Raw genomic sequence first — 18,818 nt, 5'->3', positions numbered from 1 at the left:
TCCTTGACTGGAGGAAACTTCTCCCTGAAAGAGACTCCGTTTCCCCAGCCTCCACAATGATATGAGGTGGGATAGAACAATGTCCAGGTCCTGGACATGCCCCCTCCCAGCTACTGCAAAAATTAACTCTGTGCAGGCTGGAACCAGGACACAAATCTGAGTCTATAAGGTTTACATTTGTATCCCTTGTTTAGCTGAAAACACCCTCAAAATGCACGTGGAAACTCCTCTGTGTTGCAGGTTTGTTGAATGTGGAAGTTGCAGTTTTATATGGAAAAGCTTTCATTTTCCACTGTATATACACTGTGAAAATAATGCCCTTGGCCATAACTGAAGTGTTCTCTTGGGATGAGAAAGGCTTCTGTTCTCTCCCTGATCCCAGAGACAGTACATTTTTTTTGTCATTAAATGAACTAAATGTCTCAAATGTCTCATTTCATAACATTCTGTATGATCCTTTTATTATTATTATTGCTCCTCACTTTTATGGTGGCCACACTGAGGAATCAATCTGTGTGTACTTCTGCGTTATGGCACAACCAGCAACAAAACATTTTTAGAATGCACAGACACAGTTAAGAACCACCTGCAAGGTGGGACAGAGTGGCTAAATTTTACTTTGCCCTGCTAGACAAGAAAAGAGAAATTCCATACCAAGAAACATCTGTCAGGGAGTACCGTATGTGTGTATTTACATATGGGGCAGAATTGTAACATCTGACAGCTCCCATAAGGCCAAAGCACTATATTTTAATGATATTCATATAGCTGGAGGTAATCCCTGAGTTTTAGGCACATATAAGGAAAAAAAAAAAAAAAAAAAAGTTATATGGATTTATGGATACACAAATAAAAGCTTTATGACTACATAATTTCTAAGTCTTATTTTTTCAGCAAAGAAGAGCTCAAGCAAGAGTGGCAAGAAGAGGAAGGCATGATACACTAGGTAAGCCTAATTTCTATGCAGGAGCTGTCCCGCTCCAGACACTTCTTTCACTGTGACACAAACCACAGATAAGAAATATCACCAGAATGAGGAAAAAAGTGCTCTGAGAGCACGAAATATCAGCTCACCTACTACAAATGGCAGCATATTAGCGCTAATTTTCAATTGAATAAAGGCATTTTTGAATTAGGGCATTTTTGACCATAAAAATTTCTTCTTCTAGAAGAAAGAAAAAACAGAGGGAGGTATGTATCCCTAAAATGCATCCTGCCATTTCCTGGGCTAATTAACAGTGGTTTTGCCAAGTACATTAAAACTTCACAGTACAGGGTTATTTTCACATATCAATCAAATAATTGTCTAAAAGATGCAGACTTTCAAAGCTGTGTTTCAGATTTTTAGAAATAGAAGATAAATACAGTCAACAGATTTTCTGCCCATACTAAGCATTAACTAAAGAGCAAGATTTAGTTGCAGGTCTATCATCAGACTGCCTTCATGACTTCTTCCTGGTGTTGCTTTTTGAAAACCTTCCTGTACAGCAGAGTATTTTAAAAATTGTAATGGCTGTTTTGGAGACAGACAGCTAAGTATTTGCTTTGATGAGAGACAGTCTGGAAGGAAATGCATCAGTAGTAATAAAAACTCTTCTTCAAGATGACCTCTACCAAGAAAGTCTGCAGCATTTCAGAGAAGCTTCCAAACTCCCTTTTTACCTTGCACCTTTTTCCCACCATAACAAATTTTTTGTATGTCAGTACCCATCTTGTCTACTTTATCTCCATACACTTAGGCCTTCTAAATTGTTTGTTTTCAAACATTTTAGAACATATTTCAGATAATGTGAAGAGATATAGATTGCTTTATAATATGTATATATCATTGGGGTTTATAAATTAAAAGTAATAAGAGATCTTATGACTCTGTAGATGGGTACACGTGTTCACACCTCCTATTTCTCAGATCTCCTAGCTTTCATACACTTTTCCTAAGCAACTGCTGTCACTGTCAATACAATTTTCTCATGCCTTGTACCCGCTATCAAGTCTTCACACCATTAAATCACTAATAGACACTAGCACCTCCAAAAAGTTTACTACAGAGTTTGCCTCAACTTTGCAGTGGAGTAAAAAGCAGCAGATATTTTGGTATTTCTTCTAGCAGGGAAGCAGCAACCTAAATCCCTACAACCACCAGCCTGCCCCAGGGCTAGTTTACTTATGAAGGAGATAGATATTTCCCTTTTGAAGATCCCTAAGCCCATCTAAGATGTTGCCATAGATATAATCAAATTTGGGAACTGAATAGGAGAACTGCCAAGTTAAAATCAGAATTGAAGGGAAAGCAGAATGAACAGGCTGGTTACTGCTATGATTGTTTTCCTTCAGTGGCTGTCCTGGCTGCAGCTGAGTTAGAGTTCATTTTATTCCTAGCAGCTGGTACAGTGCTGTGTTTTGGATTTAGTATGAGAATAATGTTGATAATACACTGGTGTTTTAGTTGTTGCTCAGTAGTGATTAGCACAAGTCAAGATCTTTTCAGTTTCCCAGGCTTTGCCAGCAAGCAGGTGCACAAGAAGCCAGGAGGGAGCACAGCCAAGATAGCTGATCTGAACTGGCCAAAGAGATATTCCATACTGCAGAATGTTATGCTCAGTATATAAACTGGGAGGAGTTTGCCAGGAGGAGCCAGTCACTGCATGGGATGGGCTGGACATCAGTAGGCAGGGGGCAAGCGATTGTATTGGGCATCATTTGTCTGTCTTGGTTTTATTTTTTCTCTCTCTCTCTCTCCTCTTTTATTTCTAATAGTATTAGCATTAATATTATTATATTTTACTTTGTTTCCATTCTTAAACTATTCTTATCTGCACCCACATGTTTCTTGGAGGGGGCAGGGGTGGGCAGTGAGAGATTGACTGCTCAGTACTTTGTTGCCATATGGTGTTAAGCTCCAGTGGTGTAAACTAAAGCTGAGCAGTCCTTGCATACAGAGTGTGACAGGTTTTACCCAAGGCAGCAGGGGAAGCAGTTCCTGTGCTCAACCCCTTCCCTCCAGCAAACATCTCTCAGTGCTTGCATACCATCTCTTTTGCATTAGCCAAACGGATGATTTTTGGACATCAAAACACTTTGAGTGATGAAAATCTGCTGTCTGAGATAACTACCACCTTGCACATCAGTGCTTTATGCAGAAAACACTCCCAAGCTGTCCGTCAGCCAGCTCACTCAGGTACATGAAGAGGCAGGTAAAGCTCATTGGTTTCTGGACAGCTACAAAACAACATTGTCACTACAATCAATCATTTATGAAGAAAGATACAATTTTACCTGTGAAATACCCAAACTGCTGCACCTTGGCTCAGAATTTTACACTTCAGAGAAAGAGAATATTTTTTTCCTTTCTAGCAAAGCAGAGACTCAGATCCCAAATGTTAACGTGAACAGAAGATCTGAAATTAGTGCTAAATCTTAGCTTTCCAATTATCAGTTGACTCTCAGTCCTGGTCTACCCCAAGGATGTGCTCGAAGCCATGAAATTGCCATTTAGGAGGCATCAGGTGTAACATTTCCATAATTTCTCATTAGGCCCAAAAATATGGTAAATCATACAGACAAAAAAACTAAGTACATGCTTTCTGAGAAAGCTTCAGCCTTAGCATTTTTCTTGCAATCCCAATAAAAAAACTTCACCTCTTAAGATATTTTTATCAAGTACAGTATCTAGTGATGCTGAACAATATACCCTGCTGTCTGCATGTGGCAAGAATGCCACAGGAGGGAAGAAGCAGTTTATTTTTGCAGTCACATTAGTAATTTATGACTAATATTTATATTGATTTTGAAGCTATGGACAAAACTTTTACCTTTTGAAAATACTTTGTCAATTATCCCAATTCACACATGCAAAGCACTGTTGTAGATACTGAAGGGGAAAACCTTGCATTTTTGAAAGCAGTTTCTTTGCCCTTTAGGACATCCTCTGAATGTCACAGTTGAAAACTTAAGAAATTACTGAAATTACTAGCTGACCCTCATTGCTTTCTCCTGCCAAAATATGAAATTCAAATAAAAACATCTGTTTGAAAAAATTCTTTATACATCCTTAGACTTCCTATTAGAGTATAAGGTGATAAATAATTGTGGTGTTTGTGTGACATCATTTTTCCCCTCTGACACTTAAGACTCAGATGTTTTCCTTGAAACACCTTAACTATCTTATACTAGTCTTAGTTCTGTGACCATATGCAATGCAGTTCACTCTTCTATGTAGTGTTGAAGATATTTAGCACTAAGGAAAGTGAAGAACATTTGACGCACACAGATTTTGTTGGGGGTTTTCAACAAATTTATAAAAATAAAAAAAAAGAAAACCAAAACCACTGCTATTCCTTGTGGTGCAAGTTTAATACAGAAAAGTGTAGAGTGAGTGAAATCCTCAAGAACAGAAGTTTGAACAGTGTTCCTGGTTGTTTTTTAACACTTAATTGTTCTTTTGCATTCTGTAGGGGTTACCCAGTGGCAGCTGTAGAGAATTTAAATTTAAGGAAAGAGAGGTGAATCTGAAATAGCCCTCCACTCCCTAGTTAATTTTTAACCTTTACAATGCAGAAGTCTGAGGTTTATGGGAAGAACTTGATTTCCAAACTTCAATAACTCGGTGGTAATGCTCTTCTCCTCTGCTCCCCAAAGCAGAGACAAAAAGACATGGTATATTTTCCATATGAAACATTTCTAAATTAAGACAAGCAGGGAACACATACATTAATTATCCACACTAGTTGATTGAAATTTAACCCCACAAGCAGATCAAATGACCACATACCATACTTTTCCAATACTGAATTTTCGGAGCCTCCAAAACAGAAGGGAAGGGAGACTGGCTGCAGCAAGTACAGCTTATTCCCAAGCTGCCTGCGTCTGCCCCGTGTTGCCTTCCTCCAGGAGCCTTGAGCCAGCACAGCCTATCCCTGCTACCCCGTTCCCCCACCCAGCACTACAACAACTGGGCCAGGCAGCTCCACCCCTGTGTTCACCTCTCATTGCCTCTCAGAAGCAGAAAGTGAAGGGCTTTGCAAGGTTTAAATACAGGTTTCCAAAGTCACCATGCATGTTCCTCTGGCCCATAATTGGGTTTACCTGTTAGTCATTCCAGTCTGAAACTGCTGAACAAACAATGGGAATTTAATCATCTGGAAGCAGATTCTGCGAGAAAATACATAGCATTATTTTTAATGTACTTTCTCAGGTGTTAAAAATATCTTGACCAATTTTCTTCCGTTGTTCAGTGAAGAGTGGTAAGCTGCCCAATTTGACATGAAAACTTCCAAGACAGTTTTCTGCTGCAGCCAGACTAATTTGGCTGTTAATGTTGCATGATTAAATTAGACATTAGGAAGAAGCTCTTCACAGATAAGAGTGATTGGGCATTGGAATGGGCTGCCCAGGAAGGTGGTGAAGTCACCATCCCTGGAGGTGTTTAAGAAAAGACTGGATGTGGCACTTAGGGCCATGGTCTAGTTGACAAGGTGGTGTTGGGTATTGGGTTAGACTCCATGGTCTCAGAGGCCTTTTCTAACCTAGCTGATTCTGTGATTCTGTGATGATAGAAATAAACCTTTAGGGCACATTCTTATACAGCTGTTCAAGCCTAGTTGCTAGGATCTCATACTTTCCTCCCACTATAATAGGGATAATGATCTCCTTACTAAATACACAATCACAAAGAAAATGTTATTAAAAACCTCCTTTCTGCAAATTACGAACATTGATTTTTCATTACAATGCAGAGCACTGCACATAATGTGCAGGATAATAGATATAGATATGCATATGCAAATGGCAAATCGTGAACAAGAACACAGGTTATTTTGAATGAAAATAATTCATTAGAGTCTAGTTCTTTCCCATTTTACTTGCTTTTAACTTGATAAATACCCTGGCTTTTCAAGGTATTTTTACCTTAAAACTTCTAAATTTTTTTGGCCATTTAAATGTCAGATAGACCTTTCTATGTGTGTTAAAAAAAAAAAGAAAGAGGAACAGAACAGGAGGTTAGACTCACTCAATCAGTTGTGCGAGCATCATTCATTTCCCCAGGTAAATCAAGCAGCCTGAGGTCAACTATTCATTCATCATGTAGAAACAACCAGAAAGTGCTAGATTTGTCCAGAAAGGGTTATCTTGAATATTTCAATAACAAAGATGACTACATTAGAGGGGTTAGTTCTAAAGTACCACATTCCACAGTCTGAATCTCACAGCTCTGCTCCAAGAAGCAGCACCACTGGAAGTCTCTGAACACCACTAACTGTTCAGCATTGGTTTGGTACTGCAAGATGAATGTAGGAGCACTGCATTTATCAATCTGATACCAAAAATATTTGGCACACATGACTATATTAACAATAAAATATGTGACTGTTCTGCAGAAGGTTGAATTTCTACAGCACTTCCACAGGAACTGAGCTGCCGAATAGAAGAAAAAAAATCTCATGATTTATACTGGTGTGCATAAAGTATTTTCTGTCTAATAGAACCAAATCAGATTGTGTTTCTGAGAAAATTTGCCATGCAATGAAGGCACTCGCCTTGTTCGTTATTTTGTATAAAGAACAAAGTTGACAGGATGATGTCTGGTGACCAGATCTGCTTTCATTGAAGATAATGACAGCATTCCTCCAAACTTCAGCAACAGGAGAAACAGGAGTAATAATATATAATAGCAAGAAGAAAAAGGACTACAGACCGATAGTTAGGCTCAATTTTAACATAATCTTACCTTCAGCAAGCTAGTAACTTATGTAGCCATGCTTTGACATCTCCATCATCACAGGAAAACAGAGACAAAAACTGAATTCACAGAACTGTATCAAAGAAAAGTATCAGCATCAATAAAATGGGAAATTTTCAGTCAAATGCCATTAAAGCGTTTAGTCATATTTAATTTCCTTTGTATCAACCCAGTTAGTTCATGTACTACTTCACTAGTTTCTAATTTATGTTTATTTCAGTCTGCTCACAAATTACCCAGGAAAACAAGTTACATCACTATTTTTAAGTATGTCCGTTTGTCCCCTTTACTGAAAATGGAATGAGAGTGTTTCTTCCACGTAGTAAACGTATCGCAGCTTTTCATCAGTTTTGTAAGAAGTGAAACATTTGAAGTTTTCTGGCCTCTTGTTTGAAATACATTCTGAAAGTGCATATTATATTATTCAGACTCAATAAAGAAACAATCACCTTGGAAAAGCACACACAGAAAATATTACACACAGGTGATTAAACACATGCTAACAATTCTCCTTAAATCCCAATATTTTTAAATGCCAAAATTCTTTACCATACACAGACACAATAAAATCACTTTGGTGTGTAGGTAGATCATGCTTAAATTGGATTTCCACAGCACAGACAAAGGTTAGAGACATATTAGCTGAGACCAATATTGATTATAGCTCTGGTATTGTTCAGCAGAAACCTAAACACTCGTGACTGCAAAAGAGCAGACAAATCAAGTTGTCAAACTACATACTTTAGAATCAATCACTGTTGTGGCAGAAGTTTCTAGCATAACTCAGTTTTATGACTAAATGTTGCTCAGTGTAAAGTTACGCATCGTAAAGAGAAGAGCCAGAACTTTTTTAATCCAGAATCAGCTGGTACAACTATCCCTTCTCTCCACAAAAATGTGTTTTAGTACTGGCTCAGGTACAGCAAACCTGGTGCCAAAACCTGACCCTCAGTCCATCAGCCAGGCACTTTTCACTTGAGCTTATTTTTGTGAGTTCCTTGTTTGTCAATAATAAACTTTCTTTAGTTCAAACTAGTAGGATCTCTGAAATATTCCAGAAATGTCTGTCTGGATGAGTTGAATTCAAACTGCAGTGGTAATCTGCGTCAGTCCTAGGTCGTTGGACTCCTCTCTCTCTTGAGGACAGTAAGAAGACATTTCCACGACTAGTCATACAGGTTTGTTTGTTCCACACGCTTCCCTCATATAAGCTGGGTCCTGCACCGTGTTTCTAACTCTGCTGGTGCTCTGCCTGTCCATCTTCATCTTAAGGGGGAAGCAGAAGTCCTTGAAACATCTCTTGAAGTTTTCATCCAAAAACGCGTAAAGGATTGGATTGAGGCTGCTGTTGGTGTAACCCAAAGCAATACAGAAGTAATAGCTGGATATAGCAGCAGTACTATGGGACACGTCCCCTAGTGCTTCAACCAGTACGAAAATATGAATAGGAGTCCAACAGATAATGAAAACTGCCACAACCACAAGAACCAACCTGGTGATGCGACGCAGGTTCCGATCTTTTTCTCGAGACCCAGAGAGGAGTCGTACGCTTTTAAGGCGCAGAATCATCAGAGTATAGCAAACAATTATAATGAGAACTGGAATAACAAAGGCAAAGACAAAGACACAGATTTTCATGAAGATGTCCCACCACACGTAATCTTTGTCTGGAAATTGCAAGGAGCATTCTGTGCTAGCAGTATCTGGGAATGAAGAAAGCAAGAGAAAATTACATTATTATTAGATATTCTAAGCAGTGTAATTGTCATAGCATTAGCTAGGAAGTTATTATCACGTAATGTGATATTAATGAATGGAGTTATCATTAAATCACTCTAAGGAAAGCTTTCAGTTACCATCTAAAGTGGTTTTATGCAGCTCTCTCTAAAAATTACTGAGAGAGTTTGGGGCTTTTTAAAATTCATAACATTGTATAAAATTTGTTTCCCATGGGAGGATCTAAAAAAGCAGATCACAAAAACAAAAATTTGTAAAGATGTTTTCATTTGAATCTCACTGAGATTTAAAGCCAGAATGAGTACCATGTTCAGTGGAGCAGAAATCTCACCATTATTATCAAACTACGTATGTTTTTTTCTGTGGGTGGCGACAGATTTTTGATATCATGAATGGTGGAAGCTGAAGGAGGCTTTCACTGTAGGAAGAATTTGCCCATATCGGATAATTTTGTAATAATCATTTCCCATGTGCCTTCTTCAGCGCAAATAGAACACACGTATTTGCATTCAGAAGAACTTATTTCATGGCAACAGCTTCTTTTCTGCCACATCGAAACAAATAAAGTATGTGTACACATGAAGTGAAAAGGAAGCTACTCTTTTTGCAGATCATGTCATTGAAAATGCAGCCTGTGCAGAGACTGCAGGATCTGGGCCGCTGAGACCAGCCCACTCCCACTCTGATTGTCCATGCCAGGATTCAGAGTCACAGGCTGGCGCTCGATGTTATGTTACAGAAATATTCCATCTGTGCCAAGGAGGCATCTAAGCAATGTAATATTGGAGGTTTCATTTGCTGATCTCATTGGAGCCTTCCAGCATATAAAACACAAGGAAAACCAAGAAATAAGATAAATGAAAAGGCAAGAGAAGGGGTAAATTTACAACTACTATCAGCAGTTAAACTCTACTGAAGACAAATAAAGGTAACGTAGGGATTTTTCACTCTGAATTGTAACTTAGATTTTATCCTCTAAAGCACTGCATTGTTCTTTAGATTTTTTATCCTTTTCCCTATTGAATTTGTCATTCCTCTATAAATTATTCTGTACTGGCTTTTATTGAATCAAATCTAAGGGTAGAATGATTCAATATACTCCTGCACATCACTTTTTTCATATCTGTCTCCAGCAGATAACAGGACTCTGACTAGCAGGACTAGTCAGAAAAAAAAAAACATCAAGCCACATTTCCCTGCTATAGAAACATTTCACAAATCAAAACAATATTGCAGAGAATTTGTTTTGAAAAACAACTAGGGCAAGAAATTATCGTTGTAGTGTCATACAGACATTTCCATGATCACATATCAGAAAGCTGTTGCTGGGCGATATTAAGTACTAAAATATTCAAATAGAAATAGTTTACAGCTAAAAGATAAATATTTTGAAGTTTTATTTTAAATAATATAACTAATGGATGATTCTGAAAGATGAAAACTGAAAAGACATATTTTTCAAGCCTGATACAGGATGCTAAGATGACAGCAAAAGTATGACTTATGATCTTGGCACAGAGTCAGTTTATTTAAACCCTTTGTGATCTAGGTTTTCATAAGTGTAGTTGATTTTACTTAATTTTAATCTAGAAATGTCAATAATCATCTTGAAAGAAGTTTTCACATTAATTATTATTTACTATTTACATTATTTTAGTAATTACTATTACTATTTACATTACTATTATTTGTAGTAGATCACAGCTTAGCTGCAGCAGTAATATCAGGATGCAGCTATACCATCTAGTAAAGCTGCATCCAGATGTGCAGGTCTGGATAAAAGCAAAGTGTGATCATGGATGACTGCTCTGGATACCACATCCAGCTAGTCACTGAAACACACTCCCAGGGAAAATGGCCTCTACAGATCTACTGGCATAATTTCATATATTTATCAAAATTATACAGTGATGGGTTCCATACAATTCACAACATTACATATATCAACTAGAATACACATTCCTAATGCACAATATCATGATAATTTTCTGGAACACTGGAATAGAATGAAATTCAATTTATATTTTACTTTTACTACCTGGAAAGCTGAAAAACTACATACAGTGTCACAAAATAAGTACTTAAGATTTCATACTGACCTTTTCAACCCTGAAAGCCCAATATTCCAAATACATTAATATATTTAAGGAAAAATACTAAAATACATTTTAAATGGTATTTTAGTGTAAATATATATTTTAGTGTGTTCAGTAAGCTACCATTTAAGATTAATCTTAATCTCAACATGGGAAATATATATATTGGATATATCATTGATTGTGCCTTTTTCAGGCATCCATATTCCTCCGTGTTGAAACAGAACTTGATACCTTTACTGGCAATACTAAAAATACCTCTAATTTTATACCTTTTTTTTTTTTTTTTTTGTAGCTAAACAGTTTGTCAGTAAGAAAGGTTCCATTAAGGACAGAGAAGGAAAATTTACACAGACGTAAAATTTATTCTGCAGGAAAAATGTATCCAAAGGACACACCTGGGAGTAATTCTGTATTGTGACAACAAAAGGGACTGAGTACGGTGAGGGAATTTTAAAACTAATCACTTTTCATTTGATGTTCAGTTGTTGCTTAAATCTGAATCTAGAAGAGGCCCTGAAGCATATAAACAACAACTGTTTTGGCCAACATAACATAAAGATTCAGCCCGGAGCTCCAGCTGTCAGAAAAAGGGAAGATCCCTCCAGCATTTATCAGAGCAATTCATGAACACACCAGACAAGGTAATTGACACTAAATGCTCAAGAGAGACCTTAGATCAGACAAGCAGGGATAAACAGTAGTGGCTGACAAACATTTGTCAATATTTCCAACCTCATTTAGCCCAGCTGAGCTCTGTATTACCAGTCTCTGTTTCATAAGTAAAAAAAAGGGCTGCTTGCCACGTGGCATGGAAAAGGCATTTAATCATTGAGGGCCTCAGAGCATCCCCTTGATCTACATGTGATGCTGACAGTGAATGACAGGAATATTCTATTTGTTAGGCATGCTCCAACAAAACTTCTGTCTGACTCAATGTCCCACGGCCTTCAAGATCTCACGTGTAGCAAGACACTCGTTCTCCCCAAATATGCCTGCAAGTTAACGTCTCCTCAGCTAGACATTGTTTTATGGAGCCTGTCAAAACTTTACTAGGGAGACGAATTACACTACTGCAGACCGGGACATTTGATCCCTCAAAGGACTGAAAGAAGGGTTTCCGGATGACTCTCTTGTCACTTACATACTAGGAGACCAACAACAAGAACAAAATCTAAATATATTCAGCCAAATCTATCAGCCCTTGAGCAGCTGTTACTGAAATGCTTTTTTGCATTGATCTGTGTCGAACAGCGTAACATTATTGTCTCTGTCAGATAAAACAGTGTCCTTACACAAACTTTACCGTTTGGCTTGGGAGGAGTGAAACCTTTCTAAATAGCAAAGGTTGTTAATTCAGGAAATGATTAACACTTTCTCAAAAGATTATTTACATCTCAGATGAGCCAAATAAATATGCATGCCTTGTATTTTATCAAGTGATCCATTAACAGGATGATCCCAACCCAAGGACATCACTAGGAGTCTCCAGCCTTTTGCAAACACTGAGGTACTACTGCACTGCGGTCATGCCTGTGGATATGAAGTGTATGTGTGTGAAAATGCTCCTACCCTTTCCTTCTCAAGGAGGATTTCAAAATCAAATTAACCCCATAGCAAGGCAGTTTTTGTAATGAGTCATCAGCTACAGGTGCTAAATTCACAGTCCTTCATGGATTAAAAATTTTAAGCAAAGTCTACACATGGTCTGCATACATATCTCATTGACTCCATGTTCTTGTAGTTGCTTTCCTACCATGGTCTGAATTTCCAGTTCCTCTACTGATCGTTATTCTCAGCTTTTCCACATCGCCATACATATACCCTCATCCTTCCTTAAGCAAAAATTTGAAATATTGTCATATATAATTTAGCTTGATTGTCTCTCTCCAGCTACTGACTTTTCCTTTCTTCACGATGCCTTCAAATTCTGTGAAATGGCTGGTGATAATAAGCTCCCAAAAATTCTTGTTTCTGCTCTTAGAAATTCATCAGAACTGCTCTCACACCTATAAAAAAGGACCTTAAGCCCACATTTCATCTTTCAACTTAACTGATTATTTTCCCCTGCTGTCTACTAGTAGTTCTTGATGGTCTCATACTAGTACAGACAATGCTCCAAAGTTCATTTTGTTCTTTGGTTGGCCAGGGCATCTGAGCTTAAATTATTTAAATTATTTATATGCCATACTGTAAAGTTCCACAATATATTTCAAAATGTCAGGAAATTATATATACTTTTTGAAGAAGGAATCAGCCAGGTTTAATCAGTATTTGAACCTTTTATGAATATTTTATGTCAATTGAGAAATTAAAAGACTGAATTTCGAATGATCACACTCACCTTCTCTGACTTTGGTACCCCCAAGAACTATTGCAGATATACCAACAGATGAGGACAAGAGCCAGATACAGATGTTGATTATCTTTGCTTTGAGAGGTGTACGGAAGTCCAGAGCCTTCACAGGGTGACACACGGCAATGTATCGATCAACACTCATCATGGTCAGTGTGAATATGCTGGTAAACATGTTATAATAGTCAATAGAAATTACTATTTTACACAGCACATCACCAAAGGGCCAGGAGTTCATCAGGTACTCGGTGCTTTGGAAAGGCATAGTTGTGGTAACTAGAGCATCTGCCATAGCCAGGTTGAAAATGTAGATGTTGGTTGCTGTCTTCATCTTTGTGTACCTGCCAAAAAAAAAGTAAGGTTTTATCATTTTAAAATATGATTATGCTCATTCAGTTATGTATCAGTCAGGCTTTACCGTAGGTTTTTGGTTTGTTTGTTTGTTTTTTTTAATGTCTTTTCTCATCTATAATGGAAGTGCACACAAATGCAAGACCTTTGGAATAATAGTGAACAAATTTTTCTCAGTCTCTCAGCACCCACATTAGCAGTTAGAGCTATTCACCACAGGCAAAAACAGGTATTTGAATATATTTAATCTAATTAGCCCAATCCTGGTTTCAATTCTATTTTTTCAAATCCTTCTACAAGAAAATATCATTGTTACACTTGCAAGTGATCAAAATGTTCTGTGTTTCCTTTTCTTACAGCTAACTATCAGTGATTGCGAGCTTTCTGGGTTTGCTTTGTGGAAGCAGCAGTTATCCCATTCTCCAAAAAGAATCCGTGTTAATTGTGATGTCTGCTGAGCCAGACTGTTTCTTGTATGATAGTTTCTTGAATTCACTACAATGCCAGCTGATACAAGTTTTAGCCATTTCCCTTCCCTGTTCCTTCCTTGCCAATTTTTCTCCTCTCTTATCATCAGCTTTTCCCAGTCCACTCTTTCATGACTGCTAATGTAAAAGATGACTATTGTTTAAGTATGATACCACAGTGGAAAAAAAATTGTCATAGTAATATTTTTTTTCTGTATCTTTTGATTTCATCAAAATGAAGCACTTGTTTTGTCCAGATGGTAGAGAACCTCAGCCTGCAAAGAAGAATAGGATCTATTTTTTGAGGTGGCACCCTGCTTTGTTCTGCCTCTATGACAGTTTTGGGGGACAGCCTGTGGGACTGCTTCCAGCTCTGAGGTGGACACAAAGGATGAAGGAGAGCCTTAACAGAAATACACCTAACACTTCTTTCTGAAATGCTTCCCCCCAACCAGTTGTGTTTGCTCATTGCTGTTAATTTATCATTGGATTCAGTGACAGATTTTCTGCCTTAAAACTGTTTCAGTCCCATATTTTGAGTGTGTGCCCAAACTAGAACATGCACATGTAACACACACAGAAATAAATATAGCTATATTTTGCTATATGTCATTTATAATTTACAGTGGAAATATAAGATATGATCCCTTTTAACACATAGGGCAATGTATCTATTTGCCTTTAAAACTTTAATGTATAAAATAAAAAATAATTTAAAAAAGTTGAGCAGTGCTGTCAAAATGTGCCCAATATGTAAATTAAGTATTACTTTAAAAATCAGCAGAAATGTTATTTTATTACCACTGTGAAATGTCAAAAAATAGCATTTTTTTCCCTAAAATACTCTAATTAGGACTTACTGAGAAAATAATACCAAATGCTGGCTTGAAGCACAGAAAAGAAAACTGCAAGGGAAAACAGAGTAAATCCTTCTCACCTACATACCAACCTATCAGTCAGGGCTGGGCTTCTGCCCTCTCACCAGATCAATCTCCTCAACAGGCCCTCCAGCAAGGGAGGTAGTCTGTCCTGTAGGTTGAATTATAGCCCTTTAGGCACCATTCAAATACAAGCATGAGAGAATATGGCTAGAAGAAACAAATGTAAGACATATTAACAGACTAGGAACTTTCTTCCTGGTTAAAAAAAAAAAAAAAAAAAATATCATCTCCGAGTGTATCTCAGATGTGAGACTGAACAAAACTTCAGTAAACACTCATATTGCAAATCGCTGATAAATGGACTAATTTCCATTAAATGTGTGGAATGCAGTAGTAGAAGGATGATTCTGTTTCTATGGACATCACTGTTAGATGTTCAGAACTGTTGTCTTGTTCATATTGCCAAAAAAAAAGCTATGGGAAGTTGGAATGGTTGCATAAAAAGCACCAAAAAATAAATGAAGAGAAAGTGGAGAAGATTCTTTCTGTGAGTAACTTAAAGAGCTCAGCACATTCAGTTTATCAAAAAGAACACCAAGAGGTGATCTGATTACAGCGTCTGAAGAGCTCACAGGGAGAAGATAGCAGGTACTGAAGAGTTTTCAAGGAAAAGCACAGCAAAGACAAATAGAAAAAACTCTAAAACAGACAAACTCAGCTTAGAAACAATGACTGGATTTTTCCTAACAGCTAAGTTGATTATTATTGGAAAAAAATAACACAAGAAAGGAATAATTTTTCCATCTTTTGTTGCCTTCAAATCAAGGTGTGTTGCTTTGCAAAGGGTCTGCTTCAGTCAAATACAAGTTACTAGACTCAACACAGGGATATTTAAATAAAATGCAATGACCTTTAATAAGCAGAAATGACACAAATAATCATTCTTCTGAATCATTAATTCTGTAAATCTTTAAAACTTCCCCAAGGAATTTTTTTTCCTCTTCCCAGAAAACCAGGGAAAATATCTAAGAAGATTTTAATAATAATAATGGCCAGTCTTCGCGAGCGAAGATCCGGGGAAGGTCTTTACACCTTCCAGCCTGCGCATTGGATTTTTTAGGTGAGACACAGTGTGCGCGGAACTGAGCCCACCCTTTAATCCTAAGGTTCATCTGCCGGGGCCAAGCGAGCTTGGACGGTGGCAGCGAGGTCCTTAGGACGTAGGTGGGTTGCCTTTAAGGGCTAACGAGCCCCACCTGCCCGGGAGTGGCCCTGACCAGGAATCGAACCCGGGTCTCCGCGGTGATAGCGCCGCGCCTTTACCACTAGACCACCAGGGGCTCCACAAAGAAGATTTTATTAGCCTTGAAAAAGTCAAATATCTGAAAGTCTTTATATCTGGCATTTCCCATTCCTTGCAACCTTAACTCTTTCTAGTATGTGATACTACAACCATGCATAAAATGTTTTCCCAGTGTCCCTTTTCCTTCTTCCTAGCCTTCCAGTGGAATAGGAAAGAACTGCTGCAACATAGGACTAGTTTTTTAGACATCTTCAGCTTCAGCTTCATTTCTGAAGCTTATGTTTTACGTGTAAATTGAGCAAATTTGATTTTTTTGGACCATGAAACAGATGCACAAGAAAGACTATTTTACCCACTACTATTGATACAACAGGAAGGATGTCTTATCATTCACAGGTAGAAAGAAATAGAGAGCCATCCCAGCATCAGCATTCAGAAAACTTTCAATGTAACCAAATCAAAGCTGTATATGGGAATGAAAATTTAATGGGGAAAATAAAAAAACCCCAGAGTGCCATTTCTCCCATACAGCTTAGTGAAAGATTTGACTCATTTCAGGGATGCATATGCACATAAAAATCCTTGCTTTGATAACCTTACCGAGTGTGCATCTAGTCCTTTCCCACAGCTCACCAGCCTGGCAGTTTCATGACTAGATGGCCTTGCCCTAATCCACCCCAGTTCACATCCCCCAGATGCCTCCTTGCCCCTCTCATTCTGCACCAGAATAGGCACCTGACCCCTTCTCTGACAGACTTTGAACAAGAAGGCAGAAGACCAATAAATACTGTTCCAACAAATATTACGTTTAGGCAATTAGTTCTCCCAGGCACTGCAGAAGGACCATGCATACCTAACTCAGGGATGAAGGCTGCACTGATTAACCTCAGCAATTCTAAGTACAAGCACGTTTTACTGATGCAACCTCAAAACTCATTAATCTCACAATGGTAGTGTAAAGAGCTTGACTGCTTTCACCTGAAAACATTGGCCTCTGTATACATGAGATATTGGCCTTTAAAGCTGTAAGCTAGTATAGATTAAATCATAGATTCATTTAGAAGTTCATAAAATTCAGAAATGTCTTTGGGAATCCGGACTCAATCATCCAAATGGCCTTCAGTGTTTTTAATTAAACACCTAAAAAATCATTAAATGCTTTCATGCCTCTCAAGATACGTGCTTGCAGGCTTAATCAAAAGTCCAGTTAAAGAAAAGGAGTGACTGCTGTTGCTGCAAGACACTTTGAAGCGGACCCTGACAGAGTCCTCGAGGTGAGGGATTTAACTGCTTTTCTACAACTCATTCTATTGCACCAAAATATAGAAGGAAGTATTTCAGGTGATTTGGGGTTTTCCCACCATACCCTCCATTGACCCAAATCGGAACTTGAACAAGATCAAAACAGTGATTGTGTAAGGAAATCTTGTCTGCCTTTGCCAAATTAAAATTATTTATCAATACCTGCTTTCATTTAAGTTAAAAATACTGCTATCTGCTTTAATTAGTTTAGCAGGACAGATAGGGGAAACATGAACATAACTACAGCATAGATGGCAATTAATGACATTTTCTTAGTGTCTTTGAGATGTAAGTTTCACAGACTATTATAATATTTGTATTGCTGTATAAACTGTTCATATGAAATCCCTTGTCTAGGAAGTGGTTTGATAAATAATGAGATTTCATAACAGAATGATAACTTTTTTAGTACTACATAGGAAGGGAAAGTCCCTCTTTTAAGTCAGCCACTGGAATCTAATTTTAAGAGGCAGCAAAACCTCTGATCGCTTAAGCTGGTGAATCTCAAGACTGTTTGTTAAGCTACAAACAGGCATCGGCCTCTGTAGACTTTAAACAACTGGAAGTTATATCAAAACTGCAGAAAAATAGTCAAGATCAAACATAACACTTCATTTGGGTGGGGTTTTTGGTGGATGTAAGATGGAAGCTTTTAAGAAGCAAGTTTAAAATTATAATTACTTAAATGTCAAAAGTAAAATTCTCAAAAATAAGATTCTCAAATCTGCTATAATTTAAGTTAAATTCACTTTCCAAAAATGGAAATTTCTTTAAGACTACCTTTAGACTGACCCCTAGAAAATGTTCCCTATTTCTCAGTTGCCTCATCATTACTGTTCTTTTCCTTCTGGAGTAGAATTTGATTTGCATATGATTTTTAGGACAGTAAATAAGAATTCACACCTCCAACGTAAGGTATCAATGACATTGTGGTAACGGAAGAGAGAAGCATGCTATTGAGGAGTTGGTATGCTTTCAGAAAAAAAATCTGCTGGTAAAGCCCCTTAAAGTTATTATCTCAAGCAGAGGAGGGGAATGGGATTCTAAAGTACACTGTGACATTAGAAAAGCTAATAAAAGCTGAGAAGGAGGTTCTGGTCAACCCATTTCACTGTAACTGTCATAGGATGAAATGTTCCCTGCAGTATGAAAAGAGAGATGGGGAAGTGAGCAAAGCTAACAAATATATTACAACATTCTCCAGTAACAGAGTGAGGATAAGAAAGCGTATAATACAATGAGGTACAGCAAACACGTATTTTTGGCAGATACCTGGGTCAGTGAAGGAAAATGAAAGCTAAAGCACATCTAAAAACAAATTGCCAAAACATCTATCAGCAGGATGCAGGCTCTGTTCTACTAGGTTGCTCTGAATGAATTATATGGAGATCGAGCAGCTGAAAAGCCTAGTCAGAAAAGGTCTAAATCTCAGTGATATAATCAGAGTACACTCAGTATAATACTGCACCAGGACAGGAAAAAAAAAACCAACTCAGGAGGATCTACTCCAAACCCATATGTGTTGAAAGGATGGCTCAGCTACCTCTCAGATCTTCGTAATTCAATATAAAAGTCCTATGCCAGTA

The 18,818-nt window shown here is 37.7% G+C and overlaps 1 protein-coding gene across 1 annotated transcript in view; it reads right to left on the bottom strand.

Moving 5' to 3' along the window:
- Positions 1–6,118: 6,118 nt before the first annotated feature.
- OPRK1 (opioid receptor kappa 1) overlaps positions 6,119–18,818 on the bottom strand; it is a 32,216-nt gene continuing 19,516 nt past the window's right edge. Inside the window, exons 4-5 of the mRNA XM_050328415.1 lie at positions 12,917–13,269; positions 6,119–8,442 (exon numbers count right to left, since the gene is read on the bottom strand). Of these exons, the coding sequence (XP_050184372.1) occupies positions 7,910–8,442; positions 12,917–13,269 (886 nt within the window). The 3' untranslated portion in view covers positions 6,119–7,909. The remainder of the gene's footprint in view (positions 8,443–12,916; positions 13,270–18,818) is intronic.

Source organism: Myiozetetes cayanensis, unplaced genomic scaffold (assembly GCF_022539395.1).
Source record: "Myiozetetes cayanensis isolate MyiCay16 unplaced genomic scaffold, myiCay2020 scf1, whole genome shotgun sequence".
Taxonomy (NCBI): Eukaryota; Metazoa; Chordata; class Aves; order Passeriformes; family Tyrannidae; genus Myiozetetes; species Myiozetetes cayanensis.
This window is presented reverse-complemented; position numbering and strand designations above follow the sequence as displayed.